This window comes from Carcharodon carcharias, chromosome 6, assembly GCF_017639515.1.
Source record: "Carcharodon carcharias isolate sCarCar2 chromosome 6, sCarCar2.pri, whole genome shotgun sequence".
Taxonomy (NCBI): domain Eukaryota; kingdom Metazoa; phylum Chordata; class Chondrichthyes; order Lamniformes; family Lamnidae; genus Carcharodon; species Carcharodon carcharias.
In genome coordinates this window covers 63,232,674-63,259,716 of record NC_054472.1, presented here as the reverse complement: position 1 = coordinate 63,259,716, position 27,043 = coordinate 63,232,674, and the positions used below count along the sequence as shown (strand labels likewise).

Genomic DNA, 27,043 nt, shown 5'->3' with positions numbered 1-27,043 from the left:
TCCCATGGATGCAGTGGAGCTGAAACGGGCAACTTCTGCTGTTGCTGGCACTGGAGACAGTGTTTCACCATTTTTTCTATATCACTGTCTATACCTGGCCACCAGATATAACTCTATGCGAGCATCTTCATTTTGAAATACCAGGATGCACACCATTGAGTACTTCCAGTAATGGTTCTCTTCTTTGCACAGGATAACAACTTTTGCTTCCCATGATAAGATACCATCTTGACAACTCAGTTCTGATCTATGTACAAAGAATGATTTTAATTCCTCAGGGAAACTTGGCATTTAACCATCCTTGTAATACCTGTTCACAGACTTTTGCTAAAATTGGATCCCGATTTGACCAATTCTTTACCTCTCCAGCGCAAACTGGTGAGGAGTTCATGCAATTCAATGCAAGTACTACCTCTTGAGGTAGTGGAGCATGTGTAATGCTATCAGGCAAATGGAGACGACTGAGGGCATCTGCATTTGCTATATGCACGCCCAGACGTGCATAGAAGTGTAAAACAAAAATAGAATTACCTGGAAAAACTCAGCAGGTCTGGCAGCATCGGCGGAGAAGAAAAGAGTTGACGTTTTGAGTCCTCATGACCCTTCAACAGAAGGGTTCCTGTTCTGTTGAAGGGTCATGAGGACTCAAAACGTCAAATCTTTTCTTCTCCGCCGATGCTGCCAGACCTGCTGAGTTTTTCCAGGTAATTCTGTTTTTGTTTTGGATTTCCAGCATCCGCAGTTTTTTGTTTTTATCTCTGTGCATAGAAGTGTACTCGTATGCCGTTAAAATTAAAGCCCATTTTTGAATTCTAGCAAAGGCTATCCATGGAATTGCCTTATCTTCACTAAACAACCCTAAGAGTGGTTTGTGTTCTGACATTATGGTGACGTGTCGCCGTGCAAATACTGATGGAACTTTTTTACTGCAAATATGATAGATAAGCCCTCTTTTTCAATTTGTGAGTAACCTTACTCAGCTGCAGAAAAGGTTCTAGATACGTATCCTATCAGTCCTTCAGATCCATCTTCATCTTGTGTGACAACATTGCTCCCACTCCACAGGGAGATGCATCACAAATGAGTATCAATTCCTTAGACGGGTTATAGTGCACAAGCAGACATGACCAGTGTAAAAGCTTCTTAAATCAAGTGAAGGTTTCCTCTTGTTGTGCCTTCCAGGACCATCTGTCGTTCTTCTTCAATAATAAGTGTAAAATGGCTGTAATAAAACTGTAGATAGATTAGGCAAGAAGTGACCATAATAGTTTACCATGCCCAAAAACAACTTGAGATGTTGGGAGGTGCGGGAGCTTCCTTGATTGCCCTGACCTTTTCCTCGAATGGATGCAACCCTTGGGCATCCACATGATGACCCAGATACACAACTTCCTTTGCTTGGAAAATGCACTTTTCTTTTTTTAAACAAACACCAGCCTCCAAAAATCCCCTCAGAGCCTCTTCCAGTTTGCCTCATGCTCTGCTTCTATGGATCCAGGTACACTATAACTTCGGCTTTCCATGGTTCTTTGCAAAATTGCACAGGCAGATGACACACCAAAGGGTAGGTGTGTATATCGATACAAGTCCTTGTGCATGTTTATGGTGACATAACTTCTTGATTTGTTGTCCAGCTCGAGATGCTGATACGCATGACTCATGTCTAGTTTAGTGTAGGATTTTCCTCCTCCAAGTTTAGCACACAAATCTTCAATCTTTGGAATTGGGTATTTGTCTAATTTTGCATCCTTGTTTATCATTAATTTATAATCTCCGCTGATGTGAATGGTTTGGGCTGGTTTCAGCACAAGGATTATGCACGCTGCCCATTTTGAAAATTGGACTGGCTGGATTATTCCTAACTTCTCCAAACAACACAATTCCACATTTACCTTTTCTTTTAGAGTGTAAGGTCTTACCTCAAACAACCAGGGCATTGCTTCAGGGTCTACGTATATTTTAGCTTGTAGACCACTGATTTTCCCCAACTCATCTCGGAATCCTCTGTCATATTTTTTCAACAGCTCTGGAATTCCTCCTGTCCTGACCTGAAAAATTTCTGACCAGTTTAGTTTGATTTCTTTCAACCAATCATGGCCCAGAAGATTAGGTCCTTCTCCTGTTACAACAATTATTGGCAGCTGGGCTGTCTGTTGCTTGTTTGATACAGGTACAGGGGTGATGCCATTCACCTGTATTGCTTCTCCTGGATATATGTTTTTAATGAGCAGTGGTTTTCTCCAAACTCAATGGCTGGGTACCTTCTCTGAGGTATTTAAAGATGTGTTCTCCCACCCTGTGGTTGATGCTCCTGTGTCCACCTCCATGAGCAGAGGCTTTCCATTTACTTGGAGCGTAACAGTGATTGGTTCAGTTTTCCTGGTCTTCATATTGTGTAGTGAATAAACGTCAGCCTCAGTAACTTCTGGCTCCTCTATGTTGTGCACTTCATTTAAGTTGACCTGATATCTGAATGGCAGCCTTGATCTAATCCTGCACTGTTTAACAACATGGCCTTTTTTGTGGCAGTAGTGGCATTCTGCCTCTTTAAATCTACTAACTTCTGGGTTACTGATGAGCTGTGTCCAGAGCTTCCTTTTATTTTTTTAATGGTAGGGACTGCGATAGCCTCCCTGGTCTTCACGTCACACCGGTGGCAGGTTCCCGCACTAACTGCAAAATTGTTCCATGTTGCCCACTCTGCAGAGTCTGTGAATCCCTCTCAGCACTCTCCATTGCTAGCGCTGTCTCCATGGCGCTTCAGGTCTATCTCAACTTCTGCAAGCAAATGGCGCTGAATGGCGACATTGCTTATGCCGCAAACCAAATGATCTCGCAACGTCAGTTAAAGTATCACCGAAGTCACAGTGCTCCATTAACTGTTTTAAATTTGCGATTTACATTGTGATTGACTCGAGAGTTAAACTTGAATCTTTTCATGATCACTGAGGGTTTAGGCTGAAAACATCCCTTCAAGAGGTCCACTAGCTCGGTGAACGATCTCGAATTTGGAGTGTTCAGATCCATCAAGCTACGGAATAGGTTATAGGTTTTGTTCCTGCAGACACTTAGGAGAATTGCCTTCTGTTTCTCCTCCACCATTATTTTGTTAGCTACAAAGTACAAACCTAATCGCTCAATGTATTGACTCCAGTCCTTGACAGATGAGTCGTAGGGGCCAATTCTGCCAAAGGGAGGCATTGCTGGTGAGTATACTTCTTTTCTTTCTTCCCTTAAATAATCAAAATGCTCACAGTCAAGAGGCATGGTGCAGCGCTCGAGGTATTTATCCTCATTGCCAATTGTAATAAACTTGGAGTGCAGGGCGGGCTTCTTGTAAGAACTTTATTAACAGACTTCAGATGAGACTGTATGCTTGTCCCAAGACCTGAGCTAGAATGCGCCACCCCTAAGACTCCCTGCGCTTAGGTTTGATTTGTCTGTACAGTCACATGATCCCCATAACAGTATGAAATGGTTAACTTCCAATTACTACAATGGGCTGTGATCAGCTTCTATTTTCTGGACTCTGGGCTCTTGTATCACCAACACCAGTAGTGCTACTGAGCCCGTGGTACTAAGGTTTTCAGAAACACAATAGGTGGATGTATGAATGAAGCTCTAATAGCCTGAGATGACAGTTTTAGAAAATGATTAAATGTGTTGAATCCTTTTCTCAGAAAGCCAGTGGAAATTAAGTGGGTACACAACCCATGCTTGACTGGATGAAGGAAATGGGATGGAGACACAATAGAGAATCTGAATTTCTTTTTCTCCAAACTTTCATCTCAATTGGATATTCTGTCACTTCAGTGCTCTCTTTCTTCTGCTGTGGATATGTGGTGTCATTTTGGAGATTTGGGAGTAATTTTCAATTTCACAGGGCTGGATGATAGTACAGAATGTCTCTTTTGTAGAACTTAATAAAAATTAATGCACCATAAATCAGGCATTTTCTACGAGTGTGTAGGTGATGCACTCCTCCAATTCACTGCCCAGGCAGCAAAGTTTAAAATAACCTTCATGTCAATTTGTTCACACTCAGTCTTATATTCTGTTAATGCATGGAGACACCGTGCTAATTAATGTATTTCTAATGATTTCCCTTGATAACGGTATTTTTTCTTTCAATCAGTTTTTCTAATCATGTTCCAGCATGTGTGAACACATGTGTGTTGACAATGCAAACAAATGGATCCAGATTTTTGGAATAGTCTCTTAAGCAAACCTATCCAGGGGGCCTGGCAGTGAAGTAGGAAATCTTACATCCAGTCTTTCAGAGAAGTGTTTCATTAGAGATCATTTTGGGTTAGTTTCAATTTGCCAAGCAGTTTAATGCCTTTGTTAACATTTGTTTCTCCAAGCTTTTCATTGTGTTTTCAGTCATTATCCTTGTCATTTCACTGTCAACTAAATTTATTCTCAAAGTCCAAAGGCTTTGTTGAATTCTATACATATTTTTTCTGCTATAGTAATGAATTAATTGCTGAGGAAATGGACAATGATCTCAAATATGCTGCCAAGAAAAGAAAAATGATAATAGGGCATCAGATTCATATGGGGGTTCTGCATGGGCACTTGTAGCAAATGGCTGGGGTAGCAGTAAAATTCACTATCATGCACCGATATCTAAGAGGGGTTTAACTCCTTGCAGGAAAGCCAACAACAGCCACAGGTATCTGCAAACTTTCCTCAGCTTCACGAGAGATCTAGGGAAGACAATCAACTCAACATGGAGACACTGAATAAGAAATGCTGTGTTTGGGAAACTGGCTGGAAAAGTCAACATCAACTGGTTTGTAAATACACAGTGCAGGATTTTTGAGGGATTAAAGATTTGGTTGGTTCTCTCTCTGGGATTTAAGGACTATTCTGATGCTGTGAGGTATGTTCTCCCACTGATCTCTGACTACCTGAATTTCTTTTCCATCATGGGTGGAGAATCTGAGGTGAGTACCTCAGAAATTGCTTTCCTTCAGATAGCACAGAAGAGCAGTCTATCAACTTCCCATAGAAACCTTCTCCTTGGTAAGAACAGGCTGCCATAAAGCCTGTCCCATGTCAATCCCAGGACTTGGGAACACTGAGATGGGCTACTTCCATGGGAGCCTCATAACATTCTGTAGCAGTCATCTGCATTTCAGACACAATGCCTTCAGGTGGCACACAGAAGATGTATTAAAATAAGTCAGAAACAACTTGTGATCACAGGCAGTATGCATGGTAAATAATATAAATTATTTGGTTTTTAAAAGTATATTTGTAATAAAGACAGGGGGCAAAAACTGCTTGGTTCTCTTGTATCACAACAGAGAATAGGTAATGTACTGATGAGGCTCAAGATAGGTTGTGATGGGTAGCTCTGAGGAGCAAGGATTTTACTATAACCATAGTGAGGTTGGTAAGAGGAGGTAGGGTATTGTTGATAGCGTTCCAAATAATAGTTTTCTGTTCTTCTGTGAAAGTGTGCCAAATTAGTACATAGCTTAGCTGTCTAGCAACACTTGCCACTGTACATGCTTCCAGTTCTCCTTCAAGTGTTATCAGTTTTATCATTGGTCTGTCTGGCATCCTCTGCAAAAATTTCCATCAGTCACCTCTTAATATAAAAGCATACTTATCACAGTTCTTGTGATGGTGCTGGGATACACACTGTGAGGCACAACAGGGCTAATCCAGAAACTTGAACTTACTTTGAGCATCCAACAATTCTTATACTGTCTTTATGGGTGCCTCACTCTCATGCTCCCCTGCAACATTGGTGGTGCTGCAGGGATGCATCATGAACCATGGGAATAATGACTTATCACACAGCAGTCTTCCTGCTAGTGAAGTACTGCTGAAGCTAAATTAATTAAGCATAACAATAACATGGCAGCTCTGAGTAAGTTGGGAGTCCACATGCAAGCAATTGTGCCTGCTATCACAAAAGATCTGTACATTTAGGTAATGAAAGCTTTGGTAGTTCATATGAATAAAGTTCACATTTGCAGCATGCAATGTCAATCCACAGTTATGTCACTTTTGGGAAATCCAGCAATTGTGTAATGTTTGATGGCATTCTATGTGATCTGTGTAGGAAAACTGTCAAATTGTATATATTGGCCTGTCCTGGCAAAAAGCGCAATAGTAACTGGTCGTATGAAGTAGCGTACAGCAAATTGGTTGATCTCACAATGTTTAATCTGGCTTCCAGCTATGAATTTAGTATAAAAGTTGAGAGCTCTGGTCATTTTGCCTACCTCAGTCAGAGGTCTGTTTTGTGGCTAGTCAGTGTAAAGCTGGCTCCAGCAGTGAACAGATCTCCTCTAATTTTTTACGGCAGAAGTACAGCTTGCTGAGACTTGTGAGAAGGATCTTGGGAAGTGTATTTAAAGTTAACAAATTCTGCTGCATGGGTAGCACCGGGATGGCCGTTCCCTTCTCTTGTGCTGCTTAATTAATCTGGCTTCTCTTACAGCCTCCCACTGCTCCTCTTCCTCCAGTATAGTAGTGTGGTATCATGCAGGAAGGTGGAGTTGAAGTAGAAGATTAGCCATTATCTTGCTGAATGATGGATTCCTGCTCCTATGTCTTATGTTTTTTATTAGTGCAAATGTCACGCAAAATGGGATCGCCATTTGTAATCCCACTGTGCAGCCCTTAGGTGTTGTATATTTCTTGAAATAGTATACTTTTAATGGCAATGCAGATTGTAGGGAAAGAGTAAACAAATTTATGCAACTGGATCATTGACATGAGCAGCTTCAAAAATTAGGGGCAGAATTTTCACCTCGGCAGGCGGGCGCATGCCCAACCTGCAGGAGCATGAAATGACGCACGATAACAACGGGCAAGTGTCCCAAGGTCAATGTGCTGTCACACGATAGTTTGGTTGCCGGTGCGCGCGGGAATTGGCAGCGTGCCCACCAACAATTAGAAGGCCTAATAAGGCCCCTAAAGTATTAATTAACTTACATTTTTTGCGGCCCATCCAACCTTACGGTTGGCGGGCAGGCGTAAAGGCCAAGTGGCCTTTGCCCTCATTAGGAAAGCTCATCCACGGGTGAGATGAGGTTTCCAACAGCAAATAAAAATAAAATAAAAATGTTTACATCTCATTCACAACAGAATCACATGAGGGGACATGTTTTTTAACATTTAAAAATTCTTTATTTTTGTTTGTCAGAACTCTTCATCTCCCTGAGGCAGCTCTATGCCTCAGGGAGCTTTGCCACATGCATTCACGAAGTTCCCCACTCACCCTCCTCTCCTCCACCTCCCCACCCCCAGCACAAGCAGCGCTGAGCACTGCAACACGTGTTTCAGGTTTGGCAGGCCGCCAATGTGAAATCGCGTTCCAGCCCCGATCATGGGCAGCGATCGGCTTCCTGACTACCCCCGCCCGCCCCCACCGAGCCCACTCGACAAGGGCAAAATTCTGCCCCAGGAATACGTTTTTTTTTACCTATTTCCACTCATAATATTTTTTTCAGGTTTCTTTCCATATTAGAGCTATTCTACTTAGGTTTTGTCTTTCCAATGCCTTTTCACTGTTCTAACAATACATCATAACTTTATTGACCCCTTTCCTGACTCACTACCGCCCCTTTCAAATCTGACAAAGGCACAAACCCAAAATGTTAACCAGTTTTTTTTTATTTTTAGTTGCAGCGTATTTATATAATTTTCAATTTAGCTTATCAGACCTACATCATGGTAAGGTTTATTTCAGGTCTCCAATTTGGACATGGGATACCTCCTTGCATTTACCATTCAAAATTTACTATTTAAGAAAATAAAATTGAATGTGTTTGGTGAAATATCAAATGGTTTCAACTGCGTTCTCAAGAATATAATAGTCCAAAACTCTTGTTTAAAGCAGATGATTCTATAACAGACCAGATGATCAATAATGCACTTACACATGCAGCACAGTGGTAGGGTCACCAACTTCTCCTCCGTCGCCAATTGTGAGAGTGTCGTAGCCTATCTCCAAGTCAAATTCTTCAAAATCAATCTGGATTACCTGTTGTTAAAACAGATAAGACAACAACACAGCATTGAGCAGAGAACTTCCAAAAAGCACAAGTATCAGATCCTTTGTATTGGTTAAGTTTGGTTCATAGCTAATGATCGTCACTTGTCATTTTATTCAATTCAAGCACAGTTCCACTCATAATACTTTTTGTGTCGGTAAATAAATCATTAATATTTTCCTGCCATTTTCTAAAATTATTGCATTTAAAATGATAAAGAAGGTAGGTTAGATGTTCACTCAATCATAAATTCCAATCGTGAATTAAAATGAGAAAGATTCTTAGGATGTAATACCTTTTCATTGTTTACGTCTGTCACATTATAAAATATTTGTATGATATTTATGACTTATTGTTGCAGTGACGATGATAGTATAATGTAAACTATATTTTCTAAAGGGTTAGAAGGTTCCTCCTTCCCAATGTACCTAAACTCTTTTGCATCTGGTGGCACAAAGTCATTAGCAATACTGCAAATAGGATCAATTATAATGGCTGCCACATCAACTCTTTATCGACCATCAAACTGTCTCTAGATTGTATATATTGTGGCAGCACAATTTCAACCTATGCTGTAATTGTTAAATGTTGGAATTTGCAATCAAAGATGAAAAGCATCTGAACAGCTGCACACTGCATTGTGGCAATTTATAAGCAAAAAAATCACCAGCCAAGTTTTAAAGCCATTGGAAATCAAACAGTTGGAGTTTGCAAGTCTTCTGAATTTTACTTTAATCAACATGTCCCTGGCAGGATCTGATTTAGTTAATCTAGCATCAGTCGTAACTTTCTTCAAACATCACTTCTATTGCAGAAATTTGTGCTTGGCAGGCATAAGTGATGAGCGATGAAAGTTATCTTCCTCACAAAAGATGCGACAATGAGATGTCACACTGTCTTCTTTCACGCTCCCACCAATCTTTTAGCAAGAGGTCATCAGTTCCATCTCTGTGAAACATTAATTTGGAAGAACTTAGCAGTTGGCCATAAGCAAAAAGCTTGTGAAAGTATTGAGGTTACTTGAGAAAGTATTCAGGGTGTGAGATGCCAAATAGCCTCACTGAACCGAGACTTTCAAATCATACGGGTAATTCAGTACATCATATGAGACATACGTTCCACAGTTTGCATTAATTCAAAATGATTTTGGCTGCATATAGGCACAAACTGGGTACTATTATTTTGGTATAATGTCACCCTAATTGAATTTAGAAAAACAAAGTAAAGTTTAGCTTGAATTCTTCATACTGCTCCATCAGATGGATTTAAGCAGAGTCCAAACCAAATCCAGATCGAATGCCGACAATATTATATATTAACAGGTAATTATATGTCCCTAACAGCAGAATATGTTAACAGAAAATATTGTGTTCTCCACTCTCTAACTTTCCAAAAACAAACTTTTTCTCGAGACCAAGCTTTGTGTGGCAACCAAGCTTTTCAAACCACCACTGATTCTAGTGTTCATATTGCCTAGATGTCACAGCTTCAAGAAAAAGGGTTCTACTTTAAATTATACCACTCTATGTCTAATTGCACTATTCTTACAGAATGCACACAGTGCACAGGTCAGTCCAACATCCACACACAGATCTGTTATATTTGTAATCTCAGTCATTTTTGAGAGAAAACAACTGGATTTTCTGAGTTGGAACATCAGTTTTCAGGTGTTTCTTGGTGGCCAATTGTAGAAAATTTAGGTGGGATGGAGGCAAGAGGCCAATGTTATGCCTTCTATATTAGAAATATCCAAATAGTTCTTTCTCTGTCCTGTTGAATTTTCCTCTTTATCTTGTGCAATCTGTAGCATGTAAATGATGATAGATTTGAGGGGTTTGACATAAGATTACATTTACCTCTCCTACCCCTCAGTGGCCATCAATGGTAGAGAATGCTTTTGGGAAAGAGGCATTACAGATCAGTCTGTGGTGTGCTCCACCTTTGAAGGCTAGAAGGTATATGCAGTAGCCTTGTGGTAAATATTCACATTTAATTTTTTTTTTTAAGAGTTTTATGAATTTTACTATATTCCTTAACAATTTATTTTATAAAAGGTCATTCATGTATTTTCAGAGTTAAGTATGCAAAACATAGGTTAAGAATTCATGTATCTTTAAGATTCATGATGTACTTTCAATTAATCTTTTGGACCAATTTTAATGAATCAATGGAATCCCCTCACTTATTACCCAGGTTTGAAGAAAAAGAAGAGGAATATCAAGAAGCCAGGGCAAATATGCACCACATTTGGTCCTGTTCCAAATCATTTTCGCCTATTCCATTATTGAAAATATGTGTTACTGACAACAATTTTGACATATTTCCTGCTGTGTAAGGCTGCAATGGCCCCCCTTGGTGATTACTGTTATTTATCATTTCAATTTTAGATTTCTATTTCTCCTATAGCAGGAGGGGTTCCACTTATACTGTACTAATGATGTGCCTCACTCCAACTTCAGAAGAGTACTTCCTACTGCACCAGTTTTACTTACCTTCCAATTCCTGTGCCATTCATCTGTGGCCTTTTGTTTAAGATTGCCAATTCAACTCCAAACAAAGCTATATTACAGGCAACTATTTGCCATGTACAAGAATTTGCAGACCAAACTACTGAGGAATCCACATGCATATATCTCCGCATTGCCAGCTACAGAGCATTTTCTTTCTTTCCGGCCAAATCCTATGTGCCTGTCTCCAGATACAGTAGGCATACAGGCTCAAGAACTATGGGACTCCAAAAATGCACAAGAAGTGCTGCAAATTTTTGAGATGATTGTTCAAACTGGTGCCACCATACTCTATCAATTTGTAGGTGCTATGTGCAAAGAGCTTGAGCCTCCGAGTGATTGATCTACCCTACTGGGATCATCAATTAATTCATCTAGCTGGTCAATAATCAACAACTCTCTGAGGCACTGTGGGCTTGCCTGTCCCAGAAAGGTAGATTGCCTTATTTACAACAAAATTTTGACTTGGTTCCCATCTCCCCCTGCCAGGCGTAGGGAAAGTGACGTTTAATAATTAGTTTTAGTTTAGATTACACACAACTGAAGTATGTTAATCAATTAACCTAATATTATATTATTCTACTTAAACTGTAACCAATGGAGAACATTAGTACTTTAATGTCATGTGACTCTGCTTAGCTTCACTTGACAGAGAAGTGCACCACAGGACTTTAGACAGAATAAGGTAACGCGCTATTGAGTTAATTACAGAACAACTGCTTGAGAGGCCCCTGTTGCACTTATTTCCATTTCACAGAGCCACATTGTGAGAACTTGCCGCTTTCAAGGTTGATCGGGCAAGCTTACATTCTTTCACATCTTTAAGTACTTATCAAAACCTGGTGTTATCAGCACGTGAAAGTTAGAAGGGATTTATTGTGTGGAGAGGAGGAAGGAATAACAAAAGCTGTGTTCTGCATGAAGTTAGTTTTAATTCGTAGTGTTTTAGAAGAAAAGCAATTACATTTGGCTCAAAGTATTCTTTGAATTAGAGTTAACTTTTACAGCCATGTATGATTAGTTTAGAAACTGTATAATCCTTTTAGATTTTTATCACTCAAGACTATGTATTAACTGAATGTATGAAGAGACTTTACTACTCCACATTTTAAACACTGATTACTGCTATGCATTTGTATTTTATGCACTCTCTATAATTTGTAAGTACTATTGGAATTGTAATCTTTTGTTTGAGTACTTTGTAATCTTCTGTATTAGTCCTACATCCTACATAGTTTAAAGGTTGTAAGCAACATTGCCACTCTATCCTTTGTTTTAAAAGTAAAGTAACTCATTCCAAGTACCAACAATCAAAGAGATAAAAACTTCACCTCGCAAATGGCTCCTAAAAATAAACAGACACTGATAGAGGTATGATTTAATGAGGAACTTGCACCAATTAAGCAAAATCTGGGGCAATGAGCTCAAAGTATCATTCTTGAAGGCATGACAGCCATATTTCCCTTATCCTAAACAAATGGGCAAGGAAGATATCATAAAACATCCTTTCATCTTAGCAAAATGTCATACCAGTAACAAACTACAATGAGGAAGGTGGTCCAATAAGCAATTGACGATTTTAAGGAGCCAGTCAGGGGATAGTGGGAAGTGACATCAGTCGATGACTATCATCCTTGGGGACTAATCACAGGCTGATTCATAGTTTGCCATTGTGAGATTTGAACTCTTGATAATCTTTTAAATGAAAACCAAATCAACAAAATTGGGATAAATCAGGCACAGCCCCTAATTCAGGTCAGCTGTAAAACCAAGGACAAAAGTTTAAAGGAACCTTACAAACTTTAAATCAAAATGTGATTAAAGGGGTCAACAAAACACCCCAGTCCCCGCGGTGCCCATCGAGCACGGAAGGCCTCAAGAGTGCCAGCAGACACCGCGTGCTCCCTCTCCAGGGACATCCAGCAGCGAACGTAGCCGCGGAAGAGGGACAAACAATCGGGCGGGACTCCCCCGTCGATCGCCCGCTGCCTGGACCTGTTAATGGCCAACTTGGCCAGGCCCAGGAGCAGGTTCACGAGGAGGTCCTCCTCCTTCCCGACCCCCTTCCGCACTGGGTGCCCATAGATCAGGAGCGTGGGGCTGAAGTGCAAACAAAACATCAATAAAAGGTTTTTCAAATAGCTAAAAAGGGAGTGCAGCCTACAACACCCTTTGTATACATGGTCGACGGACTCCACAAGACCACAAAAAGGGCACATGTCCTGAGAGTCCGTGAACCTATGCATCCTCTTATTATAGGGGACTGCTGCATGCAACACCCTCCAACCCAGGTCCCCGATAGAAAGGGGGAGGACACCTCCGTAGAGGGCCTCCCATCGGGGGCCTCCGCCGCCGGACAGCAACAAGGCACGCCAGGGCCTGTCCGGTCGACGGACAAGGGCGAGAAAATGGAAGGTGTGCAGCAGCAGTCCATACAAAAAGCCCCTCTTTGCCATGCCAAAAGGCACGGAGGGCATGTCCCCGAGGCGGCTCATATTACGGGGCACCAGCACCCGAGGGAGGGTTCGGGGCTTGGGGCCAATGTGGAATTCTGTCCGAACAGGGGAACGTTCAGACGGAAGACCACCGCGCACCTGGGCCTCCTCAAGACCCAAAATAACATCGGGTCCGAGCACGACCGTTCTCAGGTCTTAGATGGCATCAGCTGCGACCTGGACACTCACAGACATGCGTCGCACCAACTCCTGCGGGAGCATCCAGCCCAGTCCTCCGCCACCCAGCACGTCCCCGATTCTGGTCACCCCTGCGGCCACAGCCCTCCTCTCCGCCAGCCACTGAAAAGGACGGAGGGGCGGATTCCTGAGCAGCGGCTCTCTGACGATAGCCGCTACTCCTGATGGGGGAGAGCTGCATCGCGAGGTGACCACGTTCCAGACTTTGATCAGGTCCTGGTAAAAGACGGGCAATGCCTGCAAGGAGCCACCGAGGCCCAGCTGTTCTATAAACAGGAGCTGCACGTCATATTTCAGGCCGTGCACCTGACAGAAGAAATATGTCGTCAGGGCACACCATCTAGGAGGAGGCTCGACGTAGAGGTATCGCTGCAGGGTCTGAAGGCGGAAAGTCGCCACCTGTGTGTGTCGGCACACTAGCGCCTGACCACCCTCCCTAAGCGGGAGACTCAGAACCTCAGCAGCGACCCAGTGCAATCTTTTGTCCCAGAAGAAGTCAACTAACAATCTCTGGATTCTTGTGACAAAGTCCAGGGGAGAGATTTGAACTCTTGATAATCTTTTAAATGAAAACCAAATCAACAAAATTGGGATAAATCAGGCACAGCCCCTAATTCAGGTCAGCTGTAAAACCAAGAACAAAGTTTAAAGGAAACTTACAAACTTTAAATCAAAATGTGATTAAAGGGGTCAACAAAACACCCCAGTCCCCGCGGTGCCCATCGAGCACGGAAGGCCTCAAGAGTGCCAGCAGACACCGCGTGCTCCCTCTCCAGGGACATCCAGCAGCGAACGTAGCCGCGGAAGAGGGACAAACAATCGGGCGGGACTCCCCCGTCGATCGCCCGCTGCCTGGACCTGTTAATGGCCAACTTGGCCAGGCCCAGGAGCAGGTTCACAAGGAGGTCCTCCTCCTTCCCGACCCCCTTCCGCACCGGGTGCCCATAGATCAGGAGCGTGGGGCTGAAGTGCAAACAAAACATCAATAAAAGGTTTTTCAAATAACTAAAAAGGGAGTGCAGCCTACAACATCCTATGTATACATGGTCCACGGACTCCACAAGACCGCAAAAAGGGCACGTGTCCTGAGAGTCCGTGAACCTATGCATCCTCTTATTATAGGGGACTGCTGCTTGCAACACCCTCCAACCCAGGTCCCCGATAGAAAGGGGGAGGACACCTCCGTAGAGGGCCTCCCATCGGGGGCCTCCGCCGCCGGACGGCAACAATGCACGCCAGGGTGTGTCCAGTCGACGGACAAGGGCGAGAAAATGGAAGGTGTGCAGCAGCAGAGCGTGCAAAAAGCCCCTCTTTGCCGTGCCAAAAGGCACGGAGGGCATGTCCCCGAGGCGGCTCATATTGCAGGGCACCAGCACCCGAGGGAGGGTTCGGGGCTTGGGGCCAATGTGGAATTCCGTCCGAACAGGGGAACGTTCAGACGGAAGACCACCGCGCACCTGGGCCACCTTAAGACCCAAAATAACGTCGGGTCCGAGCACGACCGTTCTCAGGTCTTGGATGGCATCGGCTGCGACCTGGACACTCACAGACACGCGTCGCACCAACTCCTGCGGGAGCATCCAGCCCAGTCCTCCGCCACCCAGCACGTCCCCGATCCTGGTCACTTCTGCGGCCACAGCCCTCCTCTCCGCCAGCCACTGAAAAGGACGGAGAGGCGGATTCCTGAGCAGCGGCTCTCTGACGATAGCCGCTACTCCTGATGGGGGAGAGCTGCATCGCGAGGTGACCACGTTCCAGACTTTGATCAGGTCCTGGTAAAAGACGGGCAATGCCTGCAAGGAGCCACCGAGGCCCAGCTGTTCTATAAACAGGAGCTGCACGTCATATTTCAGGCCGTGCACCTGACAGAAGAAATATGTCGTCAGGGCACACCATCTAGGAGGAGGCTCGACGTAGAGGTATCGCTGCAGGGTCTGAAGGCGGAAAGTCGCCACCTGTGTGTGTCGGCACACTAGCGCCTGACCACCCTCCCTAAGCGGGAGACTCAGAACCTCAGCAGCGACCCAGTGCAATCTTTTGTCCCAGAAGAAGTCAACTAACAATCTCTGGATTCTTGTGACAAAGTCCAGGGGAGAGATTTGAACTCTTGATAATCTTTTAAATGAAAACCAAATCAACAAAATTGGGATAAATCAGGCACAGCCCCTAATTCAGGTCAGCTGTAAAACCAAGAACAAAGTTTAAAGGAAACTTACAAACTTTAAATCAAAATGTGATTAAAGGGGTCAACAAAACACCCCAGTCCCCGCGGTGCCCATTGAGCACGGAAGGCCTCAAGAGTGCCAGCAGACACCGCGTGCTCCCTCTCCAGGGACATCCAGCAGCGAACGTAGCCGCGGAAGAGGGACAAACAATCGGGCGGGACTCCCCCGTCGATCGCCCGCTGCCTGAACCTGTTAATGGCCAACTTGGCCAGGCCCAGGAGCAGGTTCACGAGGAGGTCCTCCTCCTTCCCGACCCCCTTCCGCACCGGGTGCCCATAGATCAGGAGCGTGGGGCTGAAGTGCAAACAAAACATCAATAAAAGGTTTTTCAAATAACTAAAAAGGGAGTGCAGCCTACAACACCCTATGTATACATGGTCCACGGACTCCACAAGACCGCAAAAAGGGCACGTGTCCTGAGAGTCCGTGAACCTATGCATCCTCTTATTATAGGGGACTGCTGCTTGCAACACCCTCCAACCCAGGTCCCCGATAGAAAGGGGGAGGACACCTCCGTAGAGGGCCTCCCATCGGGGGCCTCCGCCGCCGGACGGCAACAATGCACGCCAGGGTGTGTCCAGTCGACGGACAAGGGCGAGAAAATGGAAGGTGTGCAGCAGCAGAGCGTGCAAAAAGCCCCTCTTTGCCGTGCCAAAAGGCACGGAGGGCATGTCCCCGAGGCGGCTCATATTGCAGGGCACCAGCACCCGAGGGAGGGTTCGGGGCTTGGGGCCAATGTGGAATTCCGTCCGAACAGGGGAACGTTCAGACGGAAGACCACCGCGCACCTGGGCCACCTTAAGACCCAAAATAACGTCGGGTCCGAGCACGACCGTTCTCAGGTCTTGGATGGCATCGGCTGCGACCTGGACACTCACAGACGCGCATCGCGCCAACTCCTGCGGGAGCATCCAGCCCAGTCCTCCGCCACCCAGCACTTCCCCGATCCTGGTCACCCCTGCGGCCACAGCCCTCCTCTCCGCCAACCACTGAAAAGGACGGAGGGGAGGATTCCTGAGCAGCGGCTCTCTGATGATAGCCGCTACTCCTGATGGGGGAGAGCTGCGTCGCGAGGCGACCACTTTCCAGACTTTGATCAGGTCCTGGTAAAAGACGGGCAACACCTGCAAGGAGCCACCGAGGCCCAGCTGTTCTATAAACAGGAGCTGCACGTCATATTTCAGGCCGTGCACCTGACGGAAGAAATATGTCATCAGGGCACACCATCTAGGAGGAGGCTCGACGTAGAGGTATCGCTGCAGGGTCTGAAGGTGGAAAGTCGCCACCTGTGTGTGTCAGCACACTAGTGCCTGACCACCCTCCCTAAGTGGGAGACTCAGAACCTCAGCAGCGACCCAGTGCAATCTTTTGTCCCAGAAGGGGTCAACTAACAATCTCTGGATTCTTGTGACAAAGTCCAGGGGAGAGATTTGAACTCTTGATCTTGGGGTTGCAAGCCCAGTATCATAACCACTTGGCTATTTAGGCCAAGCAATCACAAGCTGATCATGCACCCCTTAAACCAATTAGAAAATAGCCTCGCCTCATGTAGGCCAATCAGAATGCATTATCATTGATCGCGCTGTGGGTTGTGGCTTGAAAAGGGTTAAGCAGCAGCAGCTTTCAGTAACAAAGTTGTGCTGAATTTGAAACTGAGGACTGCTTGTTAGCTGAAAGCAGAAGACCATAGGACTCCACAGAGAGAGAGAGAGAAGACCCTATGTCACGTTGCGCCCTAGGGTGAATCAGGAAGCAAGAACCATGTTAAGCCAGTAAAGTCTCTGCTTAGTTTGTTAAGTTTAATTTAGTTGCTTAATAAATGTTTTCTGAGTTACATTACTAAATTGTCTTATATAGGTTAAAGTCTCTAAAAAAACAAATTTGTATTGAGTAAATGGATTCAGAGGTTAAATACCCCCAAAATGTTACACAAGCTAGTCATTTCAGGACCAATATGAACCCCAAAGAAGATCTGTTTACTTTCCCAGAAGTAGGCTTTTTCACATAGTATTGTTACAAATAGAGAAGATACCCTCCAATTAATTCGGACAAGTTTAGAACGTAATTCCGGAGGTGACCACTTCACATCCAATTCCTCAATTGTTTTTAATATTATTAAGATATTTCTTCAAGTATGTGCTTCCACAAAGTGCTTCTATTTTATACTCCTGATTTTCTGTCCACTAAAGTTAATAAGATGGAAAATCATGGGGCCTGCACCTAACTTCCCGATATGCATGCCCAGCAGGTAAGATCAGCAGCATGAATTTATAAATAACTCCAATATTACTATGAATAAATTCGGCTCTTTTGGCCTTGGAGAGAGTGAGTAGTTTCAAGTGCCTGTGGTCAGTGGGAGCAGAAGATGAAAGTATAGAAATGGAAATTAAGCAACGGATTAGTTCAGATTGGAGCAATTCGAAGACGTGCAGAGGAATGTTATTGATAGAAAAGTATTGCTGAAACTGAAAGGAATAATCTACAAGAGAGCTGTGGGACCAGCCTTCTTATGTCATGCAGAAACTGGGACAACATCAAAAAGAAAGGAACAATGGCTGGATACTAATGAGATGAGGGTGTTGAGATGGATGCATGGAGTAACAAGAAAGGGAAAAAGAATCAGGTTCTAACACATCAGGGAAGGCTGTGGAAGCATCAAAGGAAGGACCCAAGATGAGACTGAAATGGTCTGTTATCTGTTGCGGAGAGAGCGAGAGAAGAAATATGGAAAGGCAAGTAAGGGGGGGAGTAGGACTGCCAGGAAGAAGAGGAGGCCCAAGATCAGATGGAAAACTGTAGTGGTAAGAGACTTAAACAGCACGGTGGGATTGGGAGAAGAATGGGTGGCTGACAGGAGCAGATGGAGAAGGATGGTCAGCCACCATTCTGACAATCATAAGTAAAATGGCAGAAGCCAAAAGAAGAAGAAAATGGTCTTTTTTCCCCTTTTTGTATTGTGGAATAAGACAAATATTCAATTTTTTAATCTGGTTAGGACTACATGAATAATTCTTTAAATAATCAAATATTTGATCATCTAAAACATTAATGACATGTTGCATAAAGAATAGATTTTTTTCCCCCCATTTGTTATACAAAGCTATGAGCCCATTTTATTTCAAATTGAGCCTTTACAGCAAGTAAAGAGATCCATGATATAATTTAGGCAATGTTCAGCCCAACAGCAGCAACGTGCATTCATACTTCACTTTAATGTAGAAAAACATCCCAAGAAACATCACAGAAGCTCAATTAGCCTTACATTTTAAAAATCAGCATTGCCATGCTTCTGTAATGATATAAAGGCACCATAGTGTGTCATGTGATCCAGTCTCAGTTTCACTTTAGCCTGTGAGCAGAGCAGAGCACGGCACACACAGCTTTGTTGCTGATGTTTTCAAGTTTTCTACTCATGTATATTTGTGCTCATGTGCCTAGTTTAAACTAATAAACCCACAACATGTTTGCACAATCTATTAGGAGAGATTGGCATCTTTATATCATTATAAAAACACAACACAGTGTCCTTGCAGTGATCAAACAGCCTGGAAACAAGATTAAGATCAGGTACAACATGGTGAACAGCCTTAGATAACCCTACATGGCAGGAGACGACTCTTGATGTTTTGGTCAGGTTGCAATGAGTTTGCAGTGTTGGAGAGCGTTGCAACCGGTGTGCTAATTGCACAGAAAAGCTTCGAAGACACTGTCAGATAGGGCTCAAGTAAAGAGCTGGTAAGCAGACGGATCACTCATGGTGAGATTGCAGCGCATAACGGGTCAGTTTCATGAGTGAGACAGAACGTTGGGAGGACCAGCACCAGTTTCATTCAGTCAGGAAAGGTGTGTGACCAAGGTATGGGGTGAATCAAAAGCAATTGAGGAAGAGTCAAACAAAAAAGAAGTAATAAAATTCAGGCCACAGAAGGTTGCAATTACAATAGGTGAAGCTTCGGAAAGGCCTGTGGAAGCAGCTACAGCAACACTCACCCCAGGTACTATAGGAGAAGGAAGGTCAAAGGGATATTGTCAAATTGTCCACAAAATTCCCCAGTTTGAATTGGGATGCAGCTGACCTAAACCGTGTACAAAGCTATGGTTTCTTGCTTTAGGTGTATCTGAACCAGACAAGCAAACCATAAATATTCACCTAGCAATTGAGAATGAAGGTCTACAGGGGTTGAACACATCAAGATTAACAGCAGAAGAGCTAAAGGATCCTGAAAAGATATGGACTACATTGGAAGACTGGTTTAAAATCAGGTTAAATGTCCGTAATCATTAATTAGAGTTCATATCATTTCAACAACAAACTACAGAATCAACAGCCAACTTTGTCAACAGTTGCAGAGCTAGCAGACAGAATTGTTGAGCTGGTGATCACCTCCAGTCCGATGGAAGCAATCCAGAGAGATCTGCGAGACAAGTCCAAAACATAAAGCACTGAAGAACTTTTTAACGATAGACAAACAGAAGGATCTTCTGGTCGGCGAGTGGGGGCATAAAATGATGCGGGATGACATTGGGCGGAACTCCCGACGCCACCACTGCGTCATTGCCATTTTCAGGTTGGCAGGGGCGCAGCCGAGTCAGCTGTGCGCCCGCCAACCTGTCAACCTGTCAATGGCCTATTGAGGCCATTAATAAACCAATTTAGGTAATTGACAGGGCTGCCCATCCAATGTTAGGGTTGGTGGGCAGGCTGGGAGCCCTGGCGGGCTTAAGAAAAAGCATGAAATATCAGCCATGGGTGGGATGAGGATTCATAGGGTTTTTAAATGTTTAATAAAGGTTTCAGTTGAAGTGATGGACATGTCCCAACTCATGTGACAGTGTCAAATGAGGGGACATGTCAGGGAAATGTTTTAATTTTAAACATTTGTCTTAAAAGTTTTAATTCCGAGGCGATCTCCCTGAGGCAGCACTTAGCCTCAGGGAGATCTGTGCACTCTTTTGCACGCATGCGCAAAAGAGCGCACTCCTGGCTGAGGGAATCCCCCCTCCCCCACCCCCCAACCTGCACAGGGAGCGCATAGCACTTCTTGGTGGACATCACGCTGGGCGGGCCTTAATTGGCCTGCCCATGTAAAATGGCGGTGCACCCCCAATTGGGGGCACTGATCGGAGCCGCACTTGCTTTCACTCATTCCTGCACTTCCCTCCCGATATGGGGAAAATACTTTCCATAAGTATGAAGTGTTCCTTACAAAGCTTACAGGTCCTAATTATGGTCCCAATTGTTGACGCACTCACTAGAGAACCCAAACTGAGCAAGGCATGTGGAAGGATGGTCTTCTGCATGCACTAAGGAAATGCTCAACTTTCCATCAACTCTGCAAGGCATGTGACAGAGGAAAGGCTGATGCAGTCGCACTGATCCAAACAGACCGTACATAACGGTACCTCCAATCAATAAGAATGAACATCTGGTATCCTGTCAGAAATGTATGCATGAGGTGACTGACAAACTAGAAAATGATGATGATGTACGCGACAAGGCAGAGAGTGGCGAATACGTTTCACACACCGTCAATCTCATTGAAAATAGAAACCATCACACTATCCAAAGGTTCAAATTATCTGCCATAGGAAAGTTGATAACTAGTTGTTATTGGCCAAGATTGACACAGGGCAAGTGCCAACATACTGCAGATTATAGAAGACATGTATCCACAGACATGGAAGGCCATAGCAAAACCTATTACAACAAAACTTCCAGCGTCCAACAGTTCACTAATTCCATGTGTAGGTCCTTAGTCCTTGAATGCAAGTACAATCAATTCTCTTGGATGTCACATATGTTCAATACCATGGAGACTAAAGTCCCAAAGATTGTAGGTCTACTAATATGCCGTGACCTCCATCCATGGAATTAGTCAGACCTTACATGGCAGATCAACATCAGAAACTCCCATCATCACAGTTCATGACCTAACATCAAAATATCCAGAATGTTGCAACATAACTGGCAGTGCCAAGGGAGCTGCAACATTACTCCTGTAGAAGAATGCAAGTCCATCCATTGATCCACCACATAAATGCAGCATCCACTTACAAGACAAATTGAAGGTCAAATTAGACAAATGGAGAAAGATGGAATCATTGGAAGAGTACAAGAGCACATGGACTGGTGCAGCTCAATTACTTGTGTCATAAAGAAGGACAGATCATTGAAAGTATGCCTCAATCCACAGTATTTAAACACAGCTTTGAAACATTGCCCTTACAAACAACTCACTTTAGAAAAGTTAAATCCGAGATTGCAGGTGCAAAGTTCTCCTCGAAGCTTGATGACAACCTTGGCTACTGGTCGGTGCATCTCATGGAGAAGTATCAAGAGATTACTACATTTTGTACCCTGTCTGAATGATAGCATTTTCAACCACTTCCTTTCAGGCTGTTAGCCAGGAACTCTTTCAAGCGCATGTGGACTGCAGTATCTGCACTGTGCCAGGATACAACTCTATTACCAATGTCAGTCTAACCTCAGTGGTGGGGAAAATATTGGAAGCAATTCTGAGGGACAGAATTAATCTACCCTTGGAGAGGCAGGGATTATTCAAGGACATTCAGCATGGTTTTGTTAAAGGGGGGTCATGGCTGACCAATTTGATTGAATTTTTCAAAGAGGTGACCAGATGTGTAGATGAGGGCAATGTATTTGACGTGGTCTACTTGGACTTCAGCAAGGCTTTTGATAAGGTCCTCCATGGGAGATGATAACAAAGGTAAGAGCCCATGGGGTCCAAGGCAATTTGGCAAATTGGATCCAGAAATAGCTGAGTGGCAGGAAGCAGAGGGTGATGGTCAAGGTAAAAACAAAAAACTGCGGATGCTGGAAATCCAAAACAAAACAGAAACAGAAATACCTGGAAAAACTCAGCAGGTCTGGCAGCATCGGGGGAGAAGAGCACACCTTTGAAGGGTCATGAGGACTCGAAATGTCAACTGTGCTCTTCTCCGCCAATGCTGGCAGACCTGCTGAGTTTTTCCAGGTATTTCTGTTTCTGTTTTGTGATAGTCGAGGGGTATTTTTGTGATTGGATGCCTGTGTCCAGTGGGGTTCCACAGGGATCGGTGTTGGGTCCCTTGCTGTTTGTGGTATATACAAACGATTTAGACTTGAATGTAGGAGGGTTGATCAGTAAGTTCACGCATAACACGGAAATTGGTGGGGTGGTAAATAGTGAGGAAGATAGCCTTAGATTATAGGAGGAAATAGATGGGCTAGTCAGATGGGCTGTTCAGTGGTAAGTGGAAATAATCTGGATAAGTGTGAGGTGATACAATTGAGCATGACAAACAAGGCACGGGAATACACGAAGAATGGTAGGGCCCTGGTAAGTACCAAGGATCAGAGGGACCTTGGTGTGCGTGTCCACCGGTCTCTTAAGGTGGCGGGACAGGTAGATAAGGTGGTTAAGAAGGCATATGGGATACTTGCCTTTATTAGCTGAGGCATAGGATATAAAAGCAGGGAGGTTATGCTGGAACTGTATAAAATGTTGGTTAGGCCACAGCTAGAGTATTGCGTGCAGTTCCGGAATCCACATTATATGAAGGATGTGATAGCATCAGAGAGAGTGCAGAGGAGATTGACAAGGATGTTGCCTCAGCTGGAGAGTTTTAATTATGAGGAGAGATTGGATAGACTGGGGTTATTTTCTTTGGAGCAGAGGAGATTGAGGGGGGGACATGATTGCGGTATATAAAATTATGAGTGGCATAGATAGGGTAGACAGAGAGGAACTTTTTCCCTTGGTGGAGGGATCAATAACCAGGGGGCATAGATTTAAGGTAAGGGACAGGAGGTTTGGAGGGGATGTGAGAAAGAATTTTTTTCACCCAAAGGGTGGTGGGAATCTGAAACTCACCACCTGAAAGGGTGGTAGAGGCAAAAGCCCTCATAACATTTAAGAAGTATTTGGATCTGCACTTGCAATGCCATGGCATACAAGGCTATGGGCCTAAAGCTGGAAAATGGGATTAGAATAGTTAGGTACTTGTTTGACTGGTGCAGACTCAATAGGCTGAAGACCTCTATGACTCCTGGAGTCATGTCTTGGCAGTGGACTGGTCAATGGGTATAGTGTGGGGAAGTGGTGTTGCGGTAGATGATCAGCCATGATCAAGTTGAATGGTGGAGCATGCTTAATGGGCTGAATAGCTTCCTCCTCTTCCTATGCTCCATAGATCAGATGAGAAGACTCGGAAGAGAGACAGTCTGTTGGCCAGGTATGAAAAATGACATTGAAGTCATTGTCATGAAGTCCGAGGCATGTCAGGAGCATATCTCAAGTCAGCAGAAAGAACCACTGGTTCCACATGAAATTCCTACCCATCCTTGGTCCATAGTTGCATTTGATCTCTTTCATGTCCATGGCACTGACTTCACTGTCACCATCAACTATTTTACCAAGTACCCCACTATTCGACAGTTAATGTCAAGCACAACTGTCACGCATAGTCTAAGTGCTATTTTCACTTTATCTGATGTGCCTAGAGAGATCATTACAGTCAACAGTCCACAGTTAGTTGGTAAGCCATTTCAGGATATATATGAAAAGTGGAATATCAATCATACTACTTCTTCTCCTCATTACCCTAGGTGTAATGGCCTAGCTGAATGAATGATTTGGATGATGAAATCCCTAATTCTCAAATGTAGACAGACCAAGCAAAATCTACACATCACAATTTCTGCAGACCTTTGAAGGACTTCTCATTAAAGGGACCGCGACACGTTTCAGGCAAGCTGGGCAGGACATAGATTTTTAGGCTGCGGCACTGAAAGGAATAGTGAGGATACCTGGGAAGCCTGGCCCTTGGGTTCTCACTCTTAACTCAAGGTCCACCTGACGGAGCTGCGGGACTGCAGTGAAGTGAGCTCTTGAAAAGGTAGGAGGCAGGGTGCATCTTCTTCAACCAAGCAGTCAAGGTTGAAATGGCCGAGCATGTGAATGGCAGCTGTTATGGTCCCTCTAAACTGGAGAAAGTGGACTACGAGGATGCAGATCAATAGGAGGGCATGACAGGTGAATGGAGTAATTCTCAGGTGCCAAGCCCCATACTTTCACTTGCCTAGCCTTCTCCTATACAGCATTTCTCAGGTCAAGTCACCTTACATTTTAGTTCATCCCTCACTGGAGCTACATTGCATGCCCACCACTCGCAAACTGGCCTGATACATTTTTCTAATTTTCCCGCTACCACCACCTCCCTGATCCCACCTCCAAGTCCAGCTCCAAGGTCTTAGGAAAGAACCTAAGGCAGGAAGTATATAGCAGGAAATATAAATTAAATTTAAATTGTATACAGAAACATGAAGAAGATAGGATAAAGTGAAAGACAAAGAGGACAGAAAAAGTGAAAAAAAATCTTTCTTTAAATCTCCAATACTAAGTAACTTCTGAAGGAATAATGTTTCACACTTCCAGTGCCAGAGGGGTTGTTTGTCAGTATTTATCACATCATGTTGTTTAAAATTCACTTACTCCTGTATGCATCTTCCCTAACCTTTCTGGCATGTTTAATGAGAATCTAGTCAGTGCACACCCCAGCTTCATGCATGTTGCATTTATTTTAATGTGAAGTTTATTGGTAAATTTTTGTTGTAGCACAGCCTTTGAGAGAATTGGATGCATACTGGAACTTCTGGATTTTTACATTTAACTGCACGTATACAAGCCATCTAATTTGCTGCCTGGTTTAGTCCAGAATAACAGTCACTGCTGACAGCCTCACCATTATTGTTAATGCAAAATCCAGGCTGGTATGTTACATAGGATGTGTCATAACAGTTTTTGACCAGGTAAAGTGGCCCTCCCAGCCATTGGCGACTACCTATTAAATTTGCAAACAGCTTTAGTTAGAAATCACAAAGGATATGTAATGGAAAAGTTTCAAGTACTTATTAGTAGTGCATTGGAGAAGACAGCCTCATAACTTAGGAGCAAGATGAATAGTGCATTATGCAGTATAACCTTACCATTGAAATGTGTGATCAGATGATGAACAACAGTGAAATATCAATTACATTCCACGGTTTAGAAAATCTTCATAAATCACAGTTTCTGCCACATAACACTCCACTGCACTTCTTCCAAATACCCCAAGCAGAGCTAATCCATTGCTTAATTTCCATTACTATACTTCCATCTCCTGCCACTACTGATTCCAGGTACTTGAAACTTCTCACTATTTCCTAAATGAAATAACTATGACACTGCAGCTGGTTGCAAGTAAGTAATAAAGTTGTAATTTTTTCCCAGGCATACAAGTGCCATCATGAGCCATGACAGCAATGTTAAAGTGGCTTATGTGATTACCTGAGCTTCAGGATTTGTTGTGATTCTAACTGTCATTTAGTTTTCATAAGGTATACAAGGCAGTACTGTGTCCCCTGTCAGGGCCATCCACTTTCTCTTGCCCATTAATATCAAGGAGCTTTTGTATATACTTCACATTATTTGTAGGGAACAAGGATATTCTGCAACTATTGGACTAGAGCATATTGGCTCAGCTGACAAAAGGAAATGGTTTTGGAGAAAAAACGTGTTCTTCTTTAATAGCAAATAGTATTCCTTATATAATATAATAGCAATAAGCTCCAGTGCAATAATAAACATTGGGCAGAATTTAGCCCTCGATGGGCGGGCGGGCCCCATCGGCTCGGCAGCGGGCGGGCAGCCAAACTCCGCTGCCGAAACAGGCCCCGTCGCCATTTTGTGTGGGCGGGTCAATTCAGGCCCGCCCAGCAGGCTGCCCCTCCGGGAGATCGGTGACAGTTTAAAAAACCTCAAATATAGAAAAATAAAAAAAATTATTAACATGTCCCCCTCATGTGACAATGCCACATAAAAAGGGACATGTTAATAAATATGACATAAAGTTTATTCAAGATTTTTAAAACGGACATGAAACACAGTTACACATGATTTGGATTACGTTAAATTGCATTGAAGTTGAATTTAGCCATGTCAACATTGTTTACTGCTGCAGAGTTTAAAAATGCCAATTGGCTAAGTTGTAATATTTACTTGAAAACTGTTGAACTACAATTTGGAGAAAAATGCAAAAAGATAGGAATATGAGGTTGAAACCTCAAAGCTCCCCAAATTTTAATTTATTAGGCTAGACTAGTTCAGTTTTGCATCATGATTTTTAATTTAATTGGAAGAGGTTTCATGTTTTTTCTATTGCCTGCCGGGGCTCTTGGCCTGCCCGCCAGCCTTAAGGTCGGACGGGCAGGGCCTTTAATTGGGTTAATTATCCTGTCAATGGCCTCAATTGGCCATTGACAGGTTGGCAGGTGGACAGCTGATTTTGCTGTCCACCTGCCTTCATGAATATGTAAATGGGGCGGGATGATTGTCGGGGGTTCCTCCCGACGTCATCCCTCATCATTTTCACATCGGCGAGCGGGCCCCGCCCCCAACTCGCCAACGGAAAATTGTGACAATGTCTTCAATCTTTCTCAGCATGCAGAAAGTCTTTACTGTATTGTGAACTCTGGCATTCCTATGTTTCTAACTTACCTGCAGTCTGCAGTCAGAATTCTGCACATTATAGAATATGGGAAGAGCATGTCACATAGTGCG

General features: G+C 43.7%; 1 protein-coding gene across 1 annotated transcript in view; it reads right to left on the bottom strand.

The window, feature by feature from the left end:
* csmd3b (CUB and Sushi multiple domains 3b) overlaps positions 1–27,043 on the bottom strand; it is a 2,092,226-nt gene that overhangs the window by 729,695 nt on the left and 1,335,488 nt on the right. Inside the window, exon 11 of the mRNA XM_041189252.1 lies at positions 7,905–8,008. Within this exon, the coding sequence (XP_041045186.1) occupies positions 7,905–8,008 (104 nt within the window). The remainder of the gene's footprint in view (positions 1–7,904; positions 8,009–27,043) is intronic.